This window comes from Anser anser, assembly GCF_964211835.1.
Source record: "Anser anser genome assembly, chromosome: 4".
In the NCBI taxonomy this organism is placed as follows: domain Eukaryota; kingdom Metazoa; phylum Chordata; class Aves; order Anseriformes; family Anatidae; genus Anser; species Anser anser.
In genome coordinates this window covers 70,145,424-70,171,150 of record NC_139724.1, presented here as the reverse complement: position 1 = coordinate 70,171,150, position 25,727 = coordinate 70,145,424, and the positions used below count along the sequence as shown (strand labels likewise).

The 25,727-nt window shown below is 41.6% G+C and overlaps 1 protein-coding gene across 3 annotated transcripts in view; it reads left to right on the top strand.

Moving 5' to 3' along the window:
* The first annotated feature begins 2,984 nt into the window (after positions 1–2,984).
* Positions 2,985–25,727, top strand: part of NICOL1 (NELL2 interacting cell ontogeny regulator 1) — a 52,507-nt gene continuing 29,764 nt past the window's right edge. Inside the window, exons 1-3 of one of the 3 annotated variants that reach the window (XM_083835237.1) lie at positions 2,985–3,134; positions 3,242–3,418; positions 25,059–25,203. In XM_083835237.1, coding sequence (XP_083691363.1) covers positions 25,080–25,203 — 124 coding nt within the window. In that variant the 5' untranslated portion in view covers positions 2,985–3,134; positions 3,242–3,418; positions 25,059–25,079. Of the gene's footprint in view, positions 3,135–3,241; positions 3,419–22,499; positions 22,626–22,736; positions 22,890–25,058; positions 25,204–25,727 lie in introns of those variants that run through there. The other 2 variants (XM_083835238.1, XM_083835236.1) reach the window with 2 other exon arrangements.

Here is a 25,727-nt window from a genome sequence, read left to right as displayed (position 1 = left end):
TTGCTGTGTTTTAGAAGGCACTGAGGCATGTGCAATAAACATGACATGAGCATTAGCAGCAGCACTAAGTTCCCGCTGGCATCCCATCCTGCAATGGCAAGCATGGCAGCTTCAGAGCCAGAAAGGGTTCAGACTGTGATTCACACCAGGATGGCAGGAGCCAGCCCAAGAGCGTAGACAAAGCAGTTGTGTATTGCTATATAGTACACTGTCCCTTCCCCATTAAAACATTTCCATTACATTTGAATAACTGAGCTTTTCAAACCTAAAATTAGGTTTATTTGCAGTTCTATTTTTACATCCATGTGAGTAACTGAAGCTCTAAACTCTGCAACTTTTTAATACATTCAATCCTTAAGTATGTTTTTAAAGTGCAATTTTCCCGGGTTTTAGAAGCATAATAAAGGGACAAATTTTATCGTGTGGTATCAGTTTGGCACATAAATTGTTTGCATGGTTAAATCTTTAGAGCTGTCAAGGGCGTTAATGCAGTGATGGGTAGTAATGGGCTACTGTCCTTGTGTTAGCTGGCAGCAGAGGTCTGCCGGTGAGTCTAAGGTACACACAATTTTAAGGAAATACCATTTCACTGCTTTACATATTCAATTAAATTATCATTAAGCTGTAGTTGACTTTATAAAATGGAATTTGCTGTCAGTTTAATACCTGTCAATACTTCACTTCATAAAATGCTGCTTATTAACGAGGTCATACATTTTCATTCTGTGCAGATGTTTCATTTTGTGGGGGAGTTTGTTTGACCCATCTGAAAACTTTGCTGTAGATCTGAAAGGCAGCACTGAGAGTTTATTCAAACAAAAAAAGGATTATCTGACTTCCTCAAGTCAAATGGTAAACGTACTTGTGGTAACGTCTTGTGTCAGCTGTGACACAGCCAGCTGCCTTGCCTGTCAGACAAAGTCTTTTAAACCAGATATAATTCTGTTCCAGCAGAAATACAGATGAAAGTATTGCTGTAGCTCTGAAAAGTGTCCTGGAAATATCCTGTGGGCAGCAACTATTGCAGAGGTGCTTCATCTGGCTACCTGTGTCTAAGATTATGCTTAAATTGTCATTGCACACTCTTACTTACCACTTCAGTCACACAATTCTTTGTGTTTTCTGTTTTTTGTTTGTTTGTTTTTCCAAATAAACTTCAAAATGGTGTAGTGGCTTCAAACCTAAGATAATAAATGCTTATGAAGAGTGAAAGGTAGAACTCAAAGCAGGCATTTCCTTTATAACCTGTTCCAGGGCAGTTTCATTTGATACGCTGACAATCCTGGGCTCTGGCATCTAGTAGTGGCTAGTGGGGCTTGAAAATTGAAGGTTATCAGCAGCAATGAAAAGATTTCCTTGAATTCTCTGCAAAGCTGCATACCTATGTGGTAGGTCCCACCCTGAGGAAATACAGCCATCTCTGGAAACTGCTTTCTGCTTTTCCCCATCCCTGTTTCCTCCCATCCCCATAAGCAGCTGATCAGTGTGGTGTTAGCACACCAGTCCTTAGGGTAGGGCCCGATCAGTGGCACTTCCAAATTTCACCAGAGCCTTATATTTGCTTCCCACATTTGACCTCAGAGGTCATCAAAAGGCTGGTTGTTGTTGGGGGGGTGGGCCTGGCTGAAAAGTATTCCGTTAGATTTTGTGGGCATCTCTGCCTACAGCCACTGCTGCTGCTTCCACTAGTGTTAACAGGGCCACTCACTTGCCTTTGCTACCTCCTATGCTGCCTTTCTTTCACTCTTGATTTTAGTAAGTTGTTTAGTGTGTTCCTGTAACAAAATGAAGTATTAAAATAATCATTTAAAAAAATATAATGCAGAGCCCAATTACATCCTCAATTACTTTTTAATAAACAAGAATGCAATCACAGTAAGCAGTACAAATATAATAAATCAAACATAACAATGTGCAAAATTAATAACCATTAGGGGGTTTTAAAAACCACTAGGACCTAAAACACAAAGTGCTGCATGCAGTAAACTTGTTCTTTCAAGGCTGTTTGCTTGTGCACGCGTGGTGCCTCAAAAGATCTCTGCTTACGATGATCTGACCAAATGGTAGAAAGGCCTTGCTTTATAGATAAGGGATTCAAGGGAATGAATCAGGGTCATCTGTTACTTGACATCCCATGCCATATTCTGTATAAAATGTCGTATTGCTGTTTTTTTAGAAGCAGTGATTCTTCTTGCCAGCTGTGAGAATTAAATAGTGCTTCAAAATGAGGAGTATTAAAGGAAGGTAGCATCAGGCCATTGCTTCCCTCTTCATTACCTCCAGGGACTTTGTTTGCCAAAACCCATAAGTTTCTCTCCCTTTTTCTCTCCTTTATCATGTTTCATAAATTAATCTTTCTCTTCTTTCATGTTTTATCACTCTTTTTGTGCATGCAAAATTCAGGAACGTAGGACTGGAAGAGACCTGCATCACCACTTGCTGTCACAGGAAACATTATTGCACCAGTCCTTTTATAAACTGTTCAACTCCATTTTGCAGCTGGCTTGATTGTTTTTCTCTGCCGCTGAAGTCAGAAAGCTCACTGCTCTGGCAAGGATTTCTACCTTTTAATTTTCCAGGTAGATTATGACCATTTCTATGAAAACATCCGCTTTTTCTTTCTATGCATACTAGGTAAACATTTAAAGTAGAATTTGTCAGCTGCTGTGAAAAATTTTGCTCGTAATTTCTCTGTTTTAATGACTGTGGGAAAATACCTTCCCTGCCACACCTCTCTCGATGGGGTCCAGTTTGTCAGCGGTGCGCGTGATTTGCAGTGAGAGTGCACTGTTGGCTGACATGGGCTCATGCCCAGCCTGACTTTCACCGTGATCCCCTGTCCTTTGCTCACCAGTCAGCTTCCTCCTGTCCTGATGCCTGAGGTTATTCTGCTCTGTTGAGTTTTGTGCAGTATCTGTTTGCCTAAGTCTCAGATTTATTGAGATCTCTCTGGATGAAGCTCTGCCAGTCCTCACGTCACCCGCTCCCTAATCTGGTGTCCATAAATTCGCTCGGTGCACACTGTGTCATCGTCTGGGCCCCTGATCAAGATGCTGAACGCTGTGTTCTTTGCTAGCTAGTCAGCCTTTGGTCTTTACCGGTTGAATGTGCTTATCCTGCCAGTTTTGCTTTTGGTATATTTCTTTCTTTTATAATTAAAAGAGAGATCCTTTATTGCTGTATTTGCTTTTGTTCAGATTGTTTAATTCATTTGTTGATACTCGCTCCTGTATTTGTACAGCTTGTTGGGCAGAATTCCAGTGGGACGGCATGTACTTCTCTTCTGAGGACAATGAGATCAGGACCTGAGGACCTGACCACACCAGCGCTTGAGGCTTGGCTGTACAAACACAGGCCTGCTGTGGTGGGAAGATGTCAGGAGCTGGAACACCAATAGATCAGGCTGCAGAAGCAATCAGTAAGTGTGATACCCAGGATGGTCCAGGTAGCAAGCAAAGTCGTGTTTTATTTATTTATTTATTTATTTATTTTTATCACTTAGCAATTACAAAAAAAAGTAGCTTCAGGATAGTGATTCATTAAGACATGCTTGGATTAATAGGCATTGTTTGAGTTATACTTTTTCCAAAGAAAATCTAACAATAGTGCATACAAAGCCAGAGAATTCACTAAAAAGGGAATTAACTGATGCGAATCATTAATTATACAAATTCACCCACAATAAATTTCAAGTGCACGCAAGCTTTCCAGCTTGTCTGAGTAAACAGATAGTCAATGTCAATCAGTGTCTAGTGATGAAGATATCTAGCTTTAGTTCAGATACTGTTTTGAGAACTGGAGTCTTTTTGAAAAACAGATTATAGCGGAAAAAAAGACAGAGACCTCCAAAGAGCATGACAGCATATGCATAACTGAGGAGTCTTGCTGAAATCAAAGCATCTCAGTTCAAGTTATACTGTGAATTTGAATTGTAGGCACTTAAAGAGAAAATGGACTAAGAGATTTTCAAGTTCTTTTTCATGACAGTATATTTTCTTCACCCATCTGTATGTTTTTACAATCACTTTTTCAGTTTTTCTATTTTTGTTCTTTTCATTGCTATGAGAAAAATCCAAATAAACAGGGAAAAAATTGCTCGTTTTACAGCTATGCGGAAATGATTATGAATCCTTTAGTGTTTTGGTTATAAGTTATCTTAAGCTTTATTTGTGAATGAAGGGTTCCAAAGGAACATATGTTATTATTTAATTTAATATGACTGTTTCTTTAATATTTATTGACCATATTGAAGTGTTTCATGTAAAGAAAAAAAAAATTGTTTTATGTGCACTATTTGTATCTGTAGGTACAGTTCTAATTGTGACTGGATTTTACTTACTCATAATACCCGATAAATTAGATTCTCACTTTTTTTTTTTTTTTTTACATTTGTACACATGTAACCCTGTTTAACAAAGAGGGATCTAAGATGTAAGATAAATGAAATGATGTGCTTTGGGCTAGGTAGGAAGTTTAGTTGAGGAAGACTAAAACTGATAAACTGATTTAACTCAGTTTTCCAGCACCTGATTGATGATTTTTCTACTTCTGAAATTTAACTGGGCTAAACCAATGAGGAGAAAGCTGGAGTTAAAAATAACGTTGCACACTTCCCAATTTGCAATTGCATTAATGAGGGGAATGTTTAAATCCAGCTTAATCTGTTAATCGCTTTTTTACTGCTGGGTGATATAAATTAGCTTGAAGGAAAATGTTTTGAAATGGATTATATTGACACTTATATAGAAGAGTTTTTGATCTACAGCTCTAAAAGCCTTTGTTAAAGGAGCCATTATGGATTTAGGTTTTCAAACTGATGGAGGAGGGGAGTGAGAAGAGCAAAAGAGGGAAGAGAAAAACAAGGAGGAAATTTTAAAAAGAATGATTACAAAATATTTTGATTTCCGTAAATGTTTTGCCAAAAATTAATGATAGCAATTTGCACATTGTTTCTTAAAATCCTAGTTTTTTGTTTGCTTGTTTTTTGTTTGTTTGCTTTTTTGTTTGTTTGTTTTTGTTTGTTTCAATCAGTGGGGCACCATCATTGAGTTTAATGGCTAAAAGGTCAGCATAGCAGGAAGACACTAAACACAGAGCAATCTGACCATCAATTATAATTGATTCTCAGGTACTGCACTGTCTCAGTGAGTAATTATGAGCATGTAATACACTGTGACTAGATGTAATAGATTGTTTGTACACTGACATGAGGAGAGCCCAGTAGTGCAATTGTAGCTTAATTACATATCAAGTGATATAAAACAAGGAAAATAACCCTACCATAGAACTAGGTAACAGCTTCTTAGCAAATTGCCAAATGCAAAACTGCCAGACACCTTGTAAAGATATCTGTTCATCCTAACACAGAAAATGCAAGCCTTGAAACTGAAGTGGAAATGTCACAGTCCTAACCTGTAGCCTACACAGAACCTTTCCACAGTAATTGAGGGAATAAGGTGTTAAAATACTGATTGCAGAGAGGAAGGGATAAACCATTCCTTTGCACATTTGACAACATGGCAGGAAAATGAAGGAAAGGAAATTAGCAAGCAAGGAGAAAGCTGATCCCAGGCAAGCATGGGTTGGTGATGCACATGAAAACAATGGTATATGTAAGGGATTTTTTGTTTTACTGTCATTCACTTTTGTTTTTTCACTGTTAAAAAGTTCACCGATTAAGTGCTAGGTCCTGATGTTTCACATACAAACCTTTACAAAATTGGTTCCAGAACCAACTTTTTAGAAGAGAGTGCAGGAATGCAGGAAGGAAGCTCAGAGGAGGGCAGTTCAGTTACACACGCAGATCTTTGAGTAAATTCAGTTAAAGGTCTTTGGAAAATATATTCCTGGCAGCTTTGTGAGGTATGAGGACAGATGAAAGTAGGCATAGAGAGAGATCTTCTGTGTAAAGGCATAAATATGAAAATACTTGGTGTTCTAATATGCTGATTTACAAGTGTGATCATATCCTCTTGGCTGAAGTATTGGGGTTGTGTTTTACCTCCTACAGCTTGAACTTAAAGAGGCATGATCTGTTGCTGACAGCCCAAACAATCCATATCCTCTGTGGATCAATACAGAGGAGAAGTTTTAAACACCAACCCAATGCAGTGCCACAGACCCAGGGCTGAGTATGTCAACTTTATGTAGTGAAGATACAGTACATTGGGTCATAGATACCCAAATATGTTAGCTACAGGCATAATTACATCAGTGTGATGCTCCAGAGGGGATAATTAGCTTGAACAGCAAAATACTCTACATTCATTTACACTTTCTCCATTTCTTTAAATGTCTCTCACTTTTTTTCTTAAGTCTATTTATACACAGATTTGCACTGCTTCATTACTGTTTGGCAGTAGCTTAGTTAAACTAGACCCTTTCACAATCCTAATATTATGATAAAGCTTACCTTGATAAATGTATAGGTATAAACTAATCCACAGTATTCAGGAGTAAAACAATATGTGTGATAACAGATTTAGAGATGAAATTGTTACACCACTACAGCCTCTGTGTATGTTCATGATGCTTCTGGACATCTAAGAAATGTCAATTAATGCACTTTTAGTCTACAGGGATTCCTTTTATGGTTCTTAATGCTTTTCTACATCATGTATCTTTAAATTACACACACACACACACACACAAACACAAAACAACAAACAAACAAACAAAAAAACCATACTAAACCTTTTAAGGCTGCAAAGTCAAGCATTCTGAAATTAGAAAACACCAGAATTCATGTTGTTTGCAGAACTTTGATTTGCCCCCCCTTGTGTTTGATTAATAGGTAGGCATTAACGACATGAGCCCATTCAGCACACAAAAAGGATGATCCTTGCTTAATGAGCAGCAGCTATTCAATATTTTGTTTGCACGTTGTTGTTTAATTTGGGACTGACTCCATGCCTTAATACTTACCATTCAAACCCTGTTCTGAAGACAGAGTTACTAATTTTGTTACAGACTTCTCAGTGGTATACAGCAGTGTAGGAGCTTCGCAGAGTTTCACAAACATAATTCAATGTATTTTTATAGCACCCTCATAAAGTAAGGAGAAGATAGCATTACAGCTAATTACATTACACTGCAGCTACATTTTTAGCCATAAAAGCACAAGGTTAGAATTCAGGCTTCCAGCAAAACCTAGCACCCAGTTCATGGCCACCCAAGAAAAATGTTTTTTTAAGTGGCTAATTTAGTAGTCTGTGTTAAAGACAAAAATAGAATCCAGTCCTTCCAAGCAGCGTAAAAATGCCGTAGCTTTTTCTTCCTGCAGTGACTGTGTTTTTCACTTTCTGCAACAGAAGAGCTGGGATCCTCTGGACAACATCTGATTCATTGCACAGTCCTGACTCATCTCCATACCACAGTCCATTCCGTACACTGTTATCACACTCTGTAGCTATATATAGTTCTATACCAACAACCCAGATATGCTGCCCTAAAAATGACAGAAAAAATACAGACAGAAATAAAGGAAAACAAAAAGCCCTTCCCTTCAAGTCTTTTTAGCAGGCCTGTTGGTCCAGCTGTTTCCCCGCCTCTCTAACCTGATGTGGCTTCAGTGATGGCTTTGCGCAACTCTGTCTGTGCTAATGCTGAGGGTGCAGTGCCCAGGGCATTCCCAGAGGGCCTCCGTTTCCTACAGCTTTCACCTGGATCATCCAGCTGCAGGTGCACAGGAGTCAGGAAGCCAAATGGCACGTTTCTTTGGATGGCTTGGAACAGTGCAAGGAGTACCTCAGCTATGGCATGGTGCCCATGTCAACAGGGATTGTGGGTCTCCATCTGTAGCTAACAGCCAAACATGAATTTTTATCCCTCCACCATATATGACATTACTTGTGTGTTGCCAGTCTTCCACCTCCTCGCACAGCCAGCAGAGTTGCACCAACAAGGCCATCCTTAGTTCGTGTTGATCTGTGGCATAGTGTTTGGCCTAGGTATGTTTCCTTCAAAGAGATTTCCCGAAGTGGCTGGAAGTCTTCAGCAGCAATAAGTACCCATTTTAGTCATTAAATATATATATATATATATATATTTTCTTTCCCACTAGAAAGATGGGGTGGCCTACCTAGGCCAGCAGAAACATGCCCTGCCAGAACTTTGTGGAGACAACGTGGCACGAGGCTGGAAAATGGTTAAAAAGCCTACCAGTGGAATACGGTTAAAAAAAGGGTTTATAAGGTGTGCGGAAGATGCGTGCTAAGATGGGGAATTCTGGTTCCAAGATGGTTAGGGGAACTTACCAGTAGGAAAAGGAACCTTGATGCTTACCCCTAGAAGGATGTGTCTTGCCACTTCCCATAACTGACTCAGACAGCTAATGGTGTGGCCTTGGCCTGTGAAAATTTAAGATAACAGGATGCTCTCAACCCTAAGAGGTGGAGCCAGGCACTGCACCATAAATCAATGCACCACTTTCATCTTTAAAGAAGAAAGATAAAATCAGTTCCTCTCTTCCTGACAGATGATGGAGCTAAACCCCCTGAAGAAGTCATAAAGCGTAGGTGGGGGTTGTTTTGCCTCAAAATTCCTACCAACAACCTTGTTGTAGGGCTCCTTCAGCTTCTTGATCTTTATATGACAATGGTCGTGAAGCTGTGAATGCCTCTACTGGAACTGTCAGGGAGTGATCAGTGCATAAATAAGAGAATTCTTAGTGGTTTTCTTATGTCTGTGGTTCTCTGGGTATTCTTCCAAATGGCAAGAAAGCACAGAACTCCTCAAGGCACTATGATGCTTTCCAACTCCCGGATTTTAGACTGTGGTGCAGCACACAGTGTAGGGTGGCACCACTAATCTATTAGAGGTCTGCAAATCTTTCTCGAGACAGGGACATTTTGCATAAGCACCCACGTGTGAAGTATAATGACAGCATGATGCAGCATAAGGATCGTTCAGGTCTGCTGCACAGCTTTGCATGTGGTTGATTGGCACTGCTCTGGGGAGAGATGCACCAAAGTGCAGTCTGCATGGGTTGCATGAGCAGTGTCCTGTAAGGCGATCTCATGGGCAGATACCCTTAGGGCATAGTGTGCTGGTGTTCCACCTGAGGGACCTTCAGAGAACACTGGTAAGTGCTCCCTGAGCCCTACAGATCTTGCAGGTTGTAAAGAGTTCCAGGGCTCAAGGACCAATGTGTCACTAATGCAGGACAATACAGACCTACCAAAATGTCTTTGGTGGTGCTTGGAGAACTCCTGTCCCTCCTGCAGTACAGACAGACGTGATCCTCCTCCTTTATACTGCCCATATGCCAGCAGAAGAGATTGAAAACTCATTGCCAGCACTGAGAAAAAAGAAGATTGAGTGTTTGATGGATATTTGAGCCCCACAATGGGGCACACTCAATGAGTTTGTGTCCACGGTAAATGTAAAGAACCTCTGGTGCATAGGAGCTGTGAGTTACAGAACAGTCACGGACCTGAGTTCCCGTAAGTCTTTACAGAACATATTTGAATTGAGATTTTCAAAGGCTTGTTGCTTGGCCCACATTTGTACAGTGACTCTCAGGAGCAGTGAGCAGTGCATCCCTTATACCAATAGCTCTTCTGTTAAATTTCAAGGCCCTGCATCAAAGTTAAAGGTGCACAAAGTTTTTGACAGAACAGTCTTGCATTTCTTTTATTAAGATGGACGTTCTTCCAACTTCTTATTCTCACAGTCAGACCACATTTTAGTAAACAAGCAAGCAAAATACATTTCAGGTCCTTGGCAGTCAGCTAGAATAGAAAATCTCGCTCAGACAGTTGAGGTTAAAAGTTGCAAGCCTAAAAATGAAAATATCTGTCTACCTTAAATACATATTTCTATATAAGTAGTCAAACAGGAGTTATGGCATGCAGTAACTTTTGCAAGCTACTAATTCCTGAGATCTTGTACCTTCTGTTTTGGTAGCTATGTTCCTCAAACCAGTTGAGTGATTCAAAGCATTATTGTTAGGTGAAAAAACTGAACCTCATACATTTTAAGCGATAAATTATTCATTATTTATTGATAATTATTAATTAGCTGAAACAGGGCTGAACAAATGTGAAATACATGTGCTAAGCTTATAGCAAGAGTTTAGAACATGATGGAGTGCTTCTTGCACTATATGGACTTTCAGATTGTTTCATTACATAAAATGAGCACAGATTTCTTAATTTTTTACTAGATAGATCTTTCCAGATTGTACCTGTTCTCATTTCTGTAACCAAAAGGTGGCAGCATATTGTCTGCTTTCCCTTTCCATCCATCCTAGCTCAAAGCCCCTAAATAACCTTACTTGCTCAGTTTGTAGGAATGCCAGGAAGTCCAGAACAATCATGCTGACTAAGGAACACTGACGACATCTAATGTGAATTCAACTGTTTATCACCTTTAAAGAGAAACAGGAATAGAACAAGGGCTGGTGATTTTATTCAGTTGTTTCAATGACAGTCTGATTGACTTTTGGCATTGTGAGGAAGGGTTAAATTTCATCTCAGTGGTGTAACTTCAGGAGAACACCTAGCTATAGAGCCTAACACTTTTATCAATGATAATGTTAGTTGAGAAGCCTGTACCAATGGTATCTGACGTACTATTGATCTGTCAGACTTGAACTCAGTTCTGTTCCTACTTAGTGACTTCCTTTTTTCTTAACTAAACGAAATGCTGGTGGGCATCCAAAGGAGCAGCAAAGGGAGAGTGAATACTTCGTACAGTGTGAATACCAAGGTGAAAAGGGTATGAATGTACCAGCTGAGTTTTGCTCCATGAGTTCATCAGTTCATATGCTTCTGGAAAGATAACCAGAGACACCCATTTTCCATTTTGGCTGATACAGAGATGTGGAGGAGGAGGAAGGTGGTCTGAACCGTCACCTGCTCTCAGATCTGCAGGGATACTCTACAGTTGGCATGATGCCACAAGTCCTCAGGAAACACAGCTGCTACAGAACACTGCAGTGTGTGTCCTTAATGACTCAAGACACCTGCAAGCATATCAGACTGATTCTTGCTCTCTGTGCTGCCTCCCCATACTCAAACTCAGGGTCTCAGTCATGATTTCCCAGCTGCTCTGTGGCCTGGCTTGGGGACTGTAAAAGACACTGCTCCGGGTTGTTGGCTGGAGTAAACAGTACTGTTCTGAGAGGCACCATGAAGCTTTTTACCACCAGGGTAAATAAAGCCTATCTGTGCTTGAGAGAGGTGAGAACTTCACTTATCCCCATTTTTCAGCTGGAGAACAGATGCACAGGAAGTTAAGAATATGCCTAATAATTATGGCAGACTTCAGGGTCACTTTCAACCCCCAGCTCACCAGATGCCTATAAAGAAATGCCCTAAAGTACAAGCCTCAGCAGCCGTCCAGACTGAATGCAGAAGCTTTCCTGAAGTTATATGATATGCTTGGTTCATTTGTCTGCTGCAGCCTGCAAGTGTGGGTAGTGGTGAGCAGCAGTCCCACATGGCACTGTACAGCCTGTCTTTGCTGTCCATAATTAGTGGCTTGACTTAATGGAGAAAGTCAGTTCATAGACAGGGCTAGGTGGAGAATTAAGGAGAAAGACGTGGGAGCTGGAGTTGTGAAGCAAGATACAGGTGTGGGGAAGGTCACTGAGGTGGCTGAGAACGCGCAATCCTTTGTCTCAATCATACCTGCCAATGGAGATGCATTTCTTGGGAGTAGCTCATAGACTGAAGACAAAAATCTTCTAGATATTAAGGATCATCTTGAATTATTACTCATCCCTTGAAATAGATAAGCGAGTTTTTGGCCTGCTCACACAGAAGCAGCATGCGCTTAACTAAAAAGCTCCCCAAATACCACATTCTTCCTCATAAAAGTAGTAGATGAATAATAATGCTTATAGGAAAATTATAGTTCATGTTAGCTCATGAATGCAAAGTACTAAAATACACATGGCAACTAGGCCGTGTAAAAGCACATATGGAGGAGGATTTCCAAGCTTTAGCCTGGGTTTGTCATAAGCAGAGATGCCTCTGAAAGAGGCTGGAGGTTTTTCATGTGGCTGTATCAAGAAGCTCCTCAGTAGCACAGCACCAGTGGGTGGTTTGCTATGCAGTACCTCTGTTGCTCTCTGTTGTGTGCATGGCTGCTGCTGGGATGTCAGTGCCTGCAGTTTGTCTTTCCGTTTGATCTGTCCTTGGTTCAGCCACCTTTCCACAATGCCAGCACTGGCTCCCAAGGGAGATGATAACCAAAAAAAAAGGTCATGCACCCGGTGAGCTCCAGCCACTACAAGTCTATTACTCAGCCTGAAACATGCCCCTCTCCAAACACACTTTGTTAAATGCTGACTGCTGGATAGATGGCAAAAAGAGACTATAACTAATTTTCTTCTGTATACTCACACGTGCACAGGTGGGAAATCCCTCTGTGAATTGTCTCTTACATGCTGTCAACCAAAGGATGAGTTAATACAATTCTGCCATGCCAACATGAGCAGATTTCAAAGCTGCTTGCCTGTTGCTCCCTGTATTTCCCACCTCTTGTTGAACAGCTGGTCTGTAGAAACAGAGGAAATATTTCCGTTCAGAGATTTCAAAACCAGCTTGAAAGATAATGGACAGAGGATACCTCAGTATGTTCTTCTCTCTCCCTCAGTGTTAGTGCAGCTGGAAAATTGTCTTTATGACCGGTAAATCCCAGACCTTTTTAGACCTGAGATAGACATTCAACACAGGTTCTGTTTTGAATGGAAATCTATTTTCCTCTATCCCTTATTTTAAAAGCATCTGTAGTTCACAGCTACACTCAAAACTGACAAGTCTGCGTGTCAAATGGAAATGCCAACATAATATGGTGTGACATGAACAGTGCCCAAACATTTTCTTATGGCTGGTTTTGCTGGTGCAACAAACGTATTTTTTAGCATTTGGCTGTCTTAGGTGAAGATGGGGTCTTAAGACTATGTTTTCTTTATGCTGGAGAGTTACCATTTCTGCTACATTTGCACCCCCTTCTTTTTCTGCAGTGATGTTTGCAGTTTAACACTGGTTAGATAGAAAAGCCAGAATTCACTAATTCAGAAACATCCCACACCACAATACCTAGTCTCTTTTCCACCTAGATAAAAGTACTAGCAAAAAAGTGCAACCTGTGTTAACTTCAAATTGCTGATCTCAAGCTAAAAGGTGACTCATGATGCAGTCAATCTTCAAAGCTCATTTTTATGCAAAAGGTGATAGTTTAATCCTCTGTTAAGCTAGGTGTTTTGGAAAGAAGCAATTTTCAGCTCCAGCTTGGAGGAAACTAATTATCCAATACAACATCCTATAGTACAGAGATGGGATCTCAAAGTATAGTGTGTGCATTTGCCCTCAAAGATAGTTTCACAATTAAAGCTAGGCCTAGCCCATTAAAAAAAAGTAATAATGTTTTGGTAGTTGCTATTAGTTAATGGGAAACAGTAGGCTTTTTGAATAAGCTAATGACTCCTGACTGTGTTTAATTACAGACTTTATTTAAAAAGGTATATCTGACACTCTCCATTAAATAGCTAAGTAAAAACAATCCAAAATATAAAATAGTTGATGGTAAATCAGCACATTTTTTCCTCTCCTTAAGTCTTTTTATATTTCAGAATATGTGCACGCTTTTTAGTTTAGTTTTGTTTCAGCAAGCCTGCAGCAGAAAAGCAGGTCTGCAGGTCTAAGTGATTATAATGAGGAGAGGCACTCCCGAGGTCCAGGATAAAGAGGGCTACGCTGCTAGTCTGATTCCCTAAAATTAACGGCTTCATTTTTGTCTCCTCGGAAAAAGGGCATTTATTCCTGCAGAAGCCTGGCTGGAACCAGGAAATTCTGCCTCTCAAGGGAAAAAGGTCCCACATTTGGGTGGCTACTGGGAGGTCGCTCGCCTTTCTGGAAGGCAGCAGCTCCTTTTGCTGGGCTCAGAACTCAGTTTGAACCAGGAGCTGACAGCTACTGCCTCTCACAAATCCTTCTCTGAAGCTGCTATGGCTCCTGGCCCTGCACCAGCCCAACAGCATGCTGTCTGCCTGCTTGCCATCTTGGGTGTCCTGCATTGCTGATCTTTCTTCTAAATCATGCGTGAAGCCCCTCCAGTAACATCAATGCAATAGGGCACTGAATCAAATCATGCACATCAAGGGAAAAATGTTAAATACTTCTAGCTTTAAAATTGCTGAACAGATGTTCTTTGTTTTTGACTCAAAATCATTCATGTTTAAATACAAAAACAGATGAGCCAAGTGTGAGTGTTTCAGGCTCAGAAAACCCACTGGAACCAATGAGGAATGGTAGGCTTGTTTTATTCTCACATCAGTGCATCAATTATGTTTAAAGTGCTTTCCCTAAATTTACTTCTGTGCCAGGACAGTGTATGAAGAAATTAGCAATAGGGGAGGTTAAGTGAGGATCACAGTAAAAGTTGTAATTTAGCTTTAACAAACAAGAATGCTCCAGCCATGTTTATCTGCCATGTATCGTGCATGCTTTTTCAAATGCTGTAGGGAGCCCTGGTACTTCTTTGTTAAAAGGATAATTCATCTAATGTTACTGCAAAACCTATTTTTGTTTACAACTGTATTGTAAAGTTGACATAAATCCACTAAAATATGTTTTGTTTTGTTTTGTTTTGTTTTTAAATCTTGAAAAATATTTACTTCAAGTTGCCTATTAAAATATCTCCCCCTATGACAACCACATTGCTCTATGTGTGAGCACATTGCCCCACAGTGTTTCAGGGTCATAGTAGATTAGACTTTAACTCATGTTAGCAAAATCAGCATATCACAAATGCATCACTAACATAGGCATTTCAAGCATTTTGAATAATAGGATCTCTAAACACTCACATATTTTTTCCCCTCCTAATGCCTTTTCCAGAACATAGTGGGAAAGTAAGTTCAGATACCTGCTTTCTGAGGAGAGAATGCTGCTCTCGGGATAAAAATACAGGATGCCTGCCCAGAGAAGATTTCTTGGCAAGGGAAAAATATTTATGCAACTGAAAGCTCTGCCTTGTTCTTTTATTTCCTGTTTTGAGGTCGGGAGATGGGAATTAGTTTGTGCATTATCACAGATCCAAACATAGCTCTTGAAATAATGCAGGATGGTATTGAGGGGTGCCCACATTCCCAGGCAGAAGGTGTTCCTCCCTGTTGCAGGCTCCTCATCCAGAAGCAATGAAAAGGGATAACCAAGTGGTTATTGCCCTGTTTTTCCTATATCCCTAAAAATAAGTAGAAAGTTCTAGAAAGGCCAAGATGAGCCTCAGTGTGGAATAGGTGAAGAACCTCTAGTTAAGGCCTTTTCAGCTAATTTAGGGCCTTCTAGGGCTCAGAGCCAGCTGTTATTTTGAGGAAGATGAGTTGGGCAGATTTTTCTCTCAGCTCTCTCCTGCCTGTACCTTTCTTTTTCAAAAAGTGTGTGTTTGTGTCTTACTGTCCCCACATATCTAATGTGCACTGATTCAGCACAGTCCCAATGCCCATTTCGATTTATTGACTGATCTCAGGGAGCCCATGCCACGGGCCGTCTCTGCAATGCTGTGAGTGACTTCCATGCACGTTTGAAGTTCTCGAGGTGGTTGCAGGACACTTTAAAGGAGTCTCTCTCTGTCTTTTACACCCATTTACATCTTTGTTTACAGTCTGTACTTCTTGGAGCAAGCCATGTTAGCAGCAGAAAGCCAGCTGAGCTGATGCTATTTCTGGCAGATGGGACAATTCAATGACACTCCATGTTGGCCTTTACAAAGCACTCTAATCCATTCTGGCATAGTATGCCAAACTATCAACTACAACCTATCTTTCTAGAGAGCAATAACATTTTGGCAGAGGGGTAAAGTGGTGGAGAGGGGCACAAATGGCTGTTTCCTTGGAGGGCCTCAACATTGCGCTCGGCCGAGGGCCCAAGCCCAGGGTCAGTGTTCGCACACTGCAGCTAGGCCTCACAGGAGAGTATCAAGGGCTTGACACAAAAAGGGTGTCTAATGGTGGACAAAGAGCTAAGAGAAAGAGTATTACAGCAGAAGCTGTATAAGGGATGAGAAAAAAATGAAAGGAGCAGGGGCAAAGTAAGAAAGAGTTTGGCTGACAGATATTGCTTTCCATTTCTCTCAACCGCCATACTGTCCTGAGCACATCTCTAAGCACCCATTAAAATATCTTCAATGATTCTCTTCCTCCTCACCTTGAAAATTTGGCAGGAGTGTAAATAAGCTGCTCCTACTTTTAAACATAAGCACTGTTTCAAGCTATTAAAATTGTATAAGCATCTGTCCTCTTCCCACTCAGTCAGTGCTGAGTTTTGGAAGAAGCGTTCAGCTGTTTTGGCAGGCAGATTCGCCTATCAGACAGACTTGCTTAAGGCTTTCTGACAGTTCTGGGTTCCAGCGTAACAGTGAAAATCCTGTTTCTCCTGATTCACTGAGGCTTACGTTTCTAAAAACAGTAATCCATATTAGCCACAGTAAGGGGACATGTCTGCAGAATACCCCATGCAACAAAGTTGTATGATGGCATCCCATTCCTTATGATGTGTTACCTCGATGTCTGTGTCCCTTGAGCAACCGTACTGGGTCTGGCTGGGATGGATTTAGTTTTCTTCACAGCAGCTCCTGTGGTGCGGTGTTTTAGATTTGTGACCAAAACCAGTTCTAATATCATACTAATATTTTAGCTGTGGCTGAGCACTGTTTGCACAGCGTGAAGGCCTTCTGTTTCTCTCTGCTTCCCCAGTGAATAGATTAGGGTGTGCACAAGAGGTTGGGAGGGGACAAAACAAGGCAGATGAACCAAACCAACCATAGATATCCCATGCCAAATGGCATCATGCTCAGCTATTAAAAGGGAGAGGAGGTTGGAGGTGAGGTTTAGGAGTTAGCAATCTTTTTGCATGGGAACTGGCTGAACATTGGTCTACCTGTGGGGGGTGGCGAGCAATCACCTTTGCATCACTTGTTTTGTTTTCTCTCTCTCTTCTACTTCTTCTTCACTTATTAAATAATTTTAATCTCAACCCACAAGTTCTTCTTGCTGTTAGTCTTCCTTTCCCCTGTCCCCCTGGGCATGAAGAAGTGATCAAGCGTCTGTGTAGTGCTTAGCTGGATAGTGGTGTTAACCCACAACAGCAACATTTTGTAGTCCGTGGATCAGTTCTAGACCTTTGAAGTCAGGATGTCTCTTTCTTCCTCAGAGTGCTGTATATCACTGTTGACGTTTTTGAGAAAGTCTAGAAAAAAAATATTTCTTGTTCAACACCAGAATTCTTATCAAACACAACTATAGCAATCTTGTCTGAGGACTTGGAAAGTTTAAGAAAATGGACCTTTACTCCACTTTTCCAGACAAAATAGCATTTTTTTCTCTCCCCTACCCAACTCACTTTCTCATCTTATGCCACTGTTGCATTGCAGCTATGTTAATTTCACCTGCATACTTTTGTCTGCATCTCCCGTGACCATACCTGCTCTTTTCTCCACAAAAGATCTACCTCCAATCTGACTGTATGTCTGCTCCCCAAATATCCTTCAAACTTCTTGGCAAGATTCAATTTATCATTATCTCTTTCTTGTGTTGTTGGCTGATTTATAGATGGATCTCTGTCCTTCTGTAGGGAAGGTTGGAAGTACAAGAAGCCTTTTCTTTGTATGGATGGGCAGCTTATAATTTTTTTGTTCATGCTTTTCCTGGCTTGTCAGTTTTCTAAGATTTTCTGCTATCTATTAATATATCCAACTGGTTTAGAGTTTTTTTAATGCCCCTGTCATTTTGGTATCTTGGTTTCCTTTCAACATCCTCATCCCCTTACAATACATGCTTTTGCCTGTGGCAGGGATTTTTGTTGCTTTTAAAGTGGGTAGATGTGAAGATCAGAAAGAGTTCAGGAGAAAAGGGAGCATTCTAGTGGAGCATTTCAGCATTTCAGCCTCCTGGGAGGTTGCTGATTTATGAAGAGGAAGATTTTGCAGCATTTCCTAATTCTGATCCGACTTTGGATTCAACATATTTCTCCTGAAGCTGCCTTCAACAAGATTGATTTGTTCTCAGCTCTCTTAGAATGTACTCTGCATAGTCTCAGAGCTGCAGGACTGCCGTGGTGTTTCTTAAGACAAGTCTGATGTTGCTGGGGCATGAGCTACCACTGTATTCTAACTGGCATTGGGAGTGGACAGTGAAGGAACAGTGGTGGTTCTGGCTGTTCTCCAGCATCTCAGCCAAGATGGTGACCATTATAATGACACTTAAGGAATATTAATTGCTCTTTTGTTACTGGCCAGTGTCTAAAAACATCCCTCATCCATAAATGAGGAATTCATTTACAGGACATTTTGAATACATGGGTAAACTTTTAGCTGGTAACTGCAGCCCTGGTTAGTGCAACATCAGGATAATACTGTACTAACCAGCTTGCGATTTGTAGCATTGTAATTGTAGAAAAGAGGAGAAAAATGTAGAAAGGAGAAGCCACATGTCAGCTTGCAAATATCTTGTAAATATGAACTCAGGTTAAAGATGCTGCCCCATCTCTGGAAGTGTTCAAGGCCAGGCTGGATGGGGCTTTGGGCAACCTGGGCTGGTGGGAGGTGTCCCTGCCCATGGCAGGGGTTGGGAACTGGATGATCTTTAAGGTCCCTTCCAACCCAAACCATTCTATGATTCTGTGCTGCTTTCAAATATAAATATACATCTATCTTTAAGCCATTGAGTCATAGAAATCTTAATGACAAAATTATCAACCATTAATGAGATCCAGGTATTGCTGTCACAAGTCATCTTGGATCAGTCTCAGGTGACTGGCTGCAAATGAGTTGGTTTCTAGAGTAGGGAATGAATTTGGAGCCCCCTGACTATGGGTCTTCTGGATTCTGAAGCTTGAACATCCTTGGATAACTTTGGATAACAAATAATTCTGGGGGCAAAAGGGGTCATTAATATCCTTCCAGTTTCACCAATCTCATTTCCTTAGTTTCCTCACTTGTTATTTTTGAAAGTAGCCACTGCAAGAAAACTGGCTAGTGCTGCACCGCTTCTCAGCAAAAAGAAGGCTGTCTAACCTGTGTTAGAAGGCCTCTGGACTGTGAATTCTGGTTCTAGAATGGGGATCTTGGAAAAATAGCAGTTTATTCCCCTCCAGTTCAACGCATAGCCCATTCATATGCATCAGTATTTGTATGGTTGCTGCAAAGTACTTGAGACATCTCTATGGACTTACCAAATTACTTAAAGTTGCAATTATTACGTACCTAGAAATAGCTCAAGTACAGCTTGGAACACAGTTTATTTCCCCAAAGATGAGTGGATAGGGACAGTGCAAGGCAAGGATAGCTCAGCTAAATGCTAACCCTTCTTGAAAATTACCTTGAGATCTTTAAATGTTTCCCAACTCCCAGAGAGAAGCTGAAAGATTTGACCTCAGTGTAGCATCTCATCCAAAAAGCAGTAAGTAGTTCTGACAGGGCAGGACTCCCCAAGAGCTGTATGGAAAAGTCAGAACTGGACACGAGCCCAGACTTGGGCTGCGCTGAAACTCAAGACTTTTGGGGATTTCAGATGAGCCATACTTGGACAGATAGGGACTGCAGGAATTGCAGTCACTGACAAGGAGATCATTCCTAAAATTGCTGGTGGGGAAAGTGGAAGGAGGGACCATTTCAATTATTTGCTGCTACCAACACATGCAAGACCTGTTCAGGGAACAAAGGTAGGATTTGTTTCTCATTCTGGCCACTCCGACACTTCCCAAGAGCTTTAAGTTGGAAGGAGAATAAGAGGCTTACTCTGCAAATAGCTCGGATATCAGAGTGGGACAGAGCGATCAGCACGAGGGAGTTTGGCATCATTATCCCTCACATCTGCCCGAGAGCCTCAATCAACACTCCAGCCGTGCGGTGCTGCGCCAACAAGTGCAAACACGGCGCCTGCCCTGGAGCGATCGCAGGCCGGCGTTGGGGTGGGATGACGAGGGGGGAGCCGGGGAGAGGTGTGAGACAGTGTGATATTGGTATAACGAGCACATTTGCATGCCGTCAGCAGTCGCAGCCAGCTTTCTCCCCAGGCTCTGCCAGGTGGCCGCGCTCCGTAGGATTCATGGCAGAGGTAAAGCTGAAAAGGGGGGCTGATGGAGGACAAGATGGTACCTTTGTGGGGAGATTTTTGCCGTGATTGAGAGGGCAGGCTGTGAGATAGCATAAAGGTGTCTGCAGGAGAAGTGACAGAATCTGTTATCTTTAGTGAGGGAAGAAAGTTTTCTGCCATGATAGAGTATTAGATTTAAGAGCCAAGGAGAGACCAAGCAGTGAAGAGGCTTAGATGAAAAGGCACAAGCTTTTCTCCCAATCCCACAGAAAAATTTATAGTATCAAAACATGTGCTATCAAGATGAAAAATTGAAATCTCAGAAGCATTGCTTTGATGTTTTTTAGCTGCTGGGGATCTCGAAAAGAAATCCATTACGTTCGACTTCATCATAAAAAGAAACTATAAATTCTCACTGCTCACCTCATGAATGATCCCCACAGGGCAGCAGGGGAGTTGGGACCTTCCAGCTTTCACCCAAATGTCGCTTTTCACACTCAGCCCGAGCTGCTACGTGACCATCACTGCAGCTTCGGGCACAGCCAGCGAGATCCCCACTGAGCGCTGCTGTGCCACCCCAGCCCTGGTGTGTACTTGCAGTTTTGGGTTCCCTAGGGCTAGCATCTGCACCACCCACTCCTCCTGCGAGAGGGAAGTAAGACTACGAAAGATTTTATCGTGGTTGTACCGTCCTGGTGGGGATGGGCTCCAATATCCTTAAGGTAAGAGCTGCTCCCACTCTTCAGTTTCATTAACCGAGAATGAAATGTATTTTTACTCTGTTTGGCGTAGGTTTAAGAAGGAAATGATTTTGAAGCAGAAAGCCAGAAATGATCAATTTGAAATGTCAAATGATTTTTTTAAAACTTTTTTTTTTCAAGTGAAAATATCCTTAATTGGGGTGTCTTCCTCCTCCGTGGAAAGCTTCCACTTTGGTGAACTGATATTTTTTCACTTGAGAAATCATGAGCTTCTGTGAAGAAGGAAGCTGGTGCTCAACCTGGTACAGAATGGGGAAAGGTGAATAAAGAGGAAGTGTGGTGAAAGCACCAAAAAGGAAGTTGGTCCTAGCGGCCGCAGGACAAGTAGATTTTGGACGAGGCAGCTAGGAATGACAGAAGCAGATTTTTAAAAATTTAATAAGTAGTCAGAAGCCCATTGCATGGCTCTGGTAAAACGGACCAGGGATAACACCCAAGCTACCAGTGGCTCGCTGCTAGATGTTACTGTTGTGACAGAAAAAGGATGGGACTTGGGAGAATAAGATAAGATTTGCTGGGAATGATCAAGAGCACAGGTTAAGAAAAGGCACATACGTATGTATATACATGTGTACGTATGCTATTTATCAGGAAGACAGGCCAAGAAGTGAGATTAGATGGCTGCCAGTGATCATGAATAAAGTTTTGCATTTGTAATTTGTGTATAGGCAGATACTGAATCAGACCAAATCCTATATGGTTATCTCTGCAAGAACAATGCTAAATCTTGTTTGCCCAAAAGAACAGTCTCTAAAAAATATTTTCCCTGTCCCTCTGTTTTTGTGATGTATAAGAAAGGCAGTACTATAATTAATCCTCCCTTGACACTGGTCATAGATGCAGTAACTTCGTATTGCACCAGAACAACTGGAAATCTGAGCACCTGACTTGAAAAGTTAAATTAATGGGAGCAAAACCTTCCCCTAGGGCTGTACAGGAGAGACAGGATTTAGAGCACATTGAAAAGAAAAAATGTTAGCCAGCAATTTAGTCATAACTCTGAGAAGGACTTTCTGCTCATGGCAAAGAAGACTGTGTGCCTGACCTTCCTGAGGCTGAGTGTCCCCAGCTTTTGCCCTGAGAGCGCTAAAGATTGAGTCCCTGTCGAACTGGCTCAAAGCAAACAGAGGGCACAGCCCCTTTGAAGGGCTGTTCATGCTTCCCAGCACTGCGCCTGCCCTCGGCTGTGCTCATTCTCTCTTGAACAACAGCTGGTAGTGCCTCATTTGTGGTGGGAAATGTGTTCTGGGGAGGAGATGAGACCCCTGAAGTCAGCTTTGCTTTGACAAAAGCACTCTGTGATCTGTGCTCCGCTCCTGTATGCATTCAGCAGGAACGCCGTCAGTGTGTTGTTGTAGGATGGAGCCTGTGGGGCTTGAGAGGGGAACAGAGGTACAGGCTGGAAAAGGGGGGCAAAGTGTGCTCTCAATTCAGAATCTGGGTCCCGCTCGGAGTTTAAGCGCCTGCACATTTGCAGCTGTTTCTGACAGCTCTGAGACTGGGATCGCGGAAACATCCAGGCACAAGTGGTACAACCCCTGTAACCCAGAACCACTCACATGGCAGACAGGCTGAACAGTTCCTGGCCTTCACCAAAATCTCAGCTGTGACATGCCCTGCAGTTCCCGAGTGCAATCCTATAGCTTTTCCTTGTTTCCCATAAAGCAGGTGTAATTCGTCATGGTTATTTTCAGGCACGAGAGAGCAAGTCGCTCGAATCGGGCACCACATCCAGCTGAGCAGACTGGGGGAAAACCACTCAGTGGACTCGAAGAAAGATGAATCAGATGGCCCAGCTTTAAAAACCGTACCCACAGCAGGTCAGTCAGTGCTGAAACTCCTGTGTCAAAGCAGAAACATCCTTCCCCAGACGTGGGAGACACAGCCTGTTCCTCTTTAAATCTGTGCTGTGTGCTGCAGTGCTCTGCATTGTTGCCATGGCAGAAATCTCCCCATAGTAATAACCTCTTTCAGGGAAGGTTAAAAAGAGACAGTGCACATGCTCAGAAAAGCTGCACTTGTTCTGTTAGCAGTTTGCAGCGGCCATTTCAAAGAGACCATCACAAAGGCGAGAGAGAGATCAGGTACCGATTTTTTTTCCTTTGTTGGAGGGGGTGACTTTTCTCTTTCATAGAAGACCTTGCACACATCTGTCTCTGTTCCCAGATGCATTGCTGCGAGAGACCACCCTGGAAGCCTGTTGTGATTGTTTCTTGCAGATAGCTAATTCCCACAATATTACTAAGAGGCAGGAGTTAGATGTGGCCTGAGGTGACGGCTGCGCTTAGGGAGCAATTATTTTGCAGCAGGGCTCATGTGTGAAGCTGAGCTGAGGCCGGGGTGGGCAACGTGTAAGGTACCTTGAAAAAGTTTAACAGTGTATCTGCTTTGTTTTTTGAACCTCTATAGGACTGGTAGTCCACAACGAGAATAGCCTCCTGTCCTACTGACCTGCAGGCTTCTGCATTAGGTACTTTCAAAGGAGGCTGGTATTATCCTAACATGCTGTTACTTGGAATCACTCTGCTGCACCCTGTTGCAAAGCCTTGTGCCTTTGATTGTACTTGCTTTGATCACTGGTCACCATTAACTAAAACAGGAAAAAAACAAGCCACTTGTTATGATTTTAATCCCTTTATTTTAAGGATTGAAGAAATAAGAAAAAGCATCACATCGGATCACTTCTAAATAGTGGAAGGAATAGGAAACACAGTTCTGGGGTTACAGGAATTACATTACCAGATGTATTACCTGCTATGGGCCCAAATGTATTTGTGACTCTGTGCATGTGTATTTCTTGCTTCTGAAACATCCCCTGATCTTGCATTTAGGTTGAAGTGCACAGAAAAGAGATGTGTAATGCTCACCTTTCCTGGATAAATTGCTGGTTTGCACATACTGCAAGTGTTTGTGCAGAATTTGCAGCTTCTGATTAGCTGTGTCCGAAGCAGTGGCTTTGCGTGTATTGAAGAGGAGACTTGTTTCATTGTGTTTGTGGCTAGATAAGGAAAAACCTCTCCCTTCCTGCCTCCTCCTATTACACCTCCAAATGTGAAATACAGGCTGTTCTGGAGAATGCTGTATTCCTGCATTCAGCACATGTGGATTTGATGTTCTTGTGCAACATCTTTCAATTAATATATACTTAAAAAAACAGGAAGAAACAGCCTGTTGCACTGCTTTCCTGGACTTAGCTAAAGAAAATCTTCATGTGGATTTTATTGTGTTTTTACAACCCTATTTGATTCTCTTTTTCTTTCCTTTGAACAAACAGGACCGGAAGGTAAACTTGGCTGAACTAAGGACCACCCTAGTAGTTCGCCAGGATGCTTGAGGCTTGTGATTGAAATCTCTAATAGGCGTTTGCAGCTTAAGCCAATCCAACTTTTCTGTTTCCTCTTGATCTGAACAGTTTACTTGTCGGATCAAGAAAACACTTCATTTGAAGCCTGTGTACTTATCAAATATGTTACCTCTGTGTGAAAGGGTGGGTGTTGCAGGACCAGATTGTACCTGTTGTCCGGACATGGTGTGGGCTGGCTGTGATATTCAGGAAAAAATGGATGGCTGCAAATAATCTGAAACTCAGATTAGGAAGGGAAACTTTTTTTTGATTATTTACCTCTCTGCCTACGAATTTGTAGAAGTTTAACAAAAGTCTTTTCCTTCAGCTATTTTCATAATGGAGTAAGTTTTTATGATCAGTGTTGTGTGTAGTTAATGATAGTGGTTAGCTTTAGTTATTATTCTAGTGAAAAGACGATACACCAATAAAGCAATCCAGTAGGTAAAAAACTCATTTTGAGGGACAGATGCATTTCAGGTAGCTCTATAACCCTTAGGGATTTGATCTCAAGGTCTAACAGTGAACCAGCTGTCCAGACTCACATGCTGGTCTGTGTTCATGCAGTTAGAAAAAAAGATTGGAGTCAAAGATTGGGCAAAGTTGCTGGCATCCTGGATTTCACATGAAAATGAAAACTGTCTAGGGACTTCTCACCTTCTCCTTCATTTCTAGGGACATTCTCTCCCAGTTGTGTTTTACATGCAGTATTGGAAAAGTACAGGGAACGTCTGACTGTGCTATAACTGTGGTATAGATCTTCTGGTTGCTTGATTGCTTTTTTTTTTTTTTTTTTTCTTTGAAAGGAGGACTGACAATGCTTTAGCTATCAGGAACATAAAGTTCTTTGTAACAAAAACCCTGGTATCTATAATGTTCCTCCCTGATCTGTTTGTGTCTCTTGATAAAGAGAGAAGTACCCGTTCCCGAGATGCTGGCACCCTGCCTTCTGAGAAGAGTGGTCCTTACAGTTCCTTTAGTTTTTGTGGCTGCACTACTTCTCATGGAGCCTGTTAGATCTGATCAAGAAGCAGGAACAGCCATACCAGCTGAAAGTATGTACCACCCTACAGTCCTCTCACACAACCTGTACTGTAGCTTTAGTGTTGCAGGACACCACATCACTGAAGCTTGTCCAAATAATTCAAAGTGTTTTGGAAATGTCTTACTTATGTTGTTTTAAAACCACAACCTGAACTTTCATACTGTTTTCGTCCTGCATCCAAGGCTCTCTAGTTTCTTATTCTTGTCTCCTGCCTGTTGCTGTCTTGCTGAACCTGAAATCTGGCAATGTTCTGCACCTTTTATTTTGTGCAGCTATTTCATTGTGTTAGCCTTTTCTATACCATGAATCACCCTCTTTGCCTTTCAGAGACATTCTTGAGACTTACTCTTTTTCAACTGGTGTTGACCCTTCATTACATCTTTCAATCTTGGTAATGTCTGCTCTAATGAATTCAGTACTTTTTATTTTAAAATTTCACAGTGAAGATGCCAAGAAAGCACAACTTGTCAACACTTAGCCTTGCTGCCTTCAACCACCTAATTCTCCTGTGCTAATCTGTGTTGAGTTTAATTT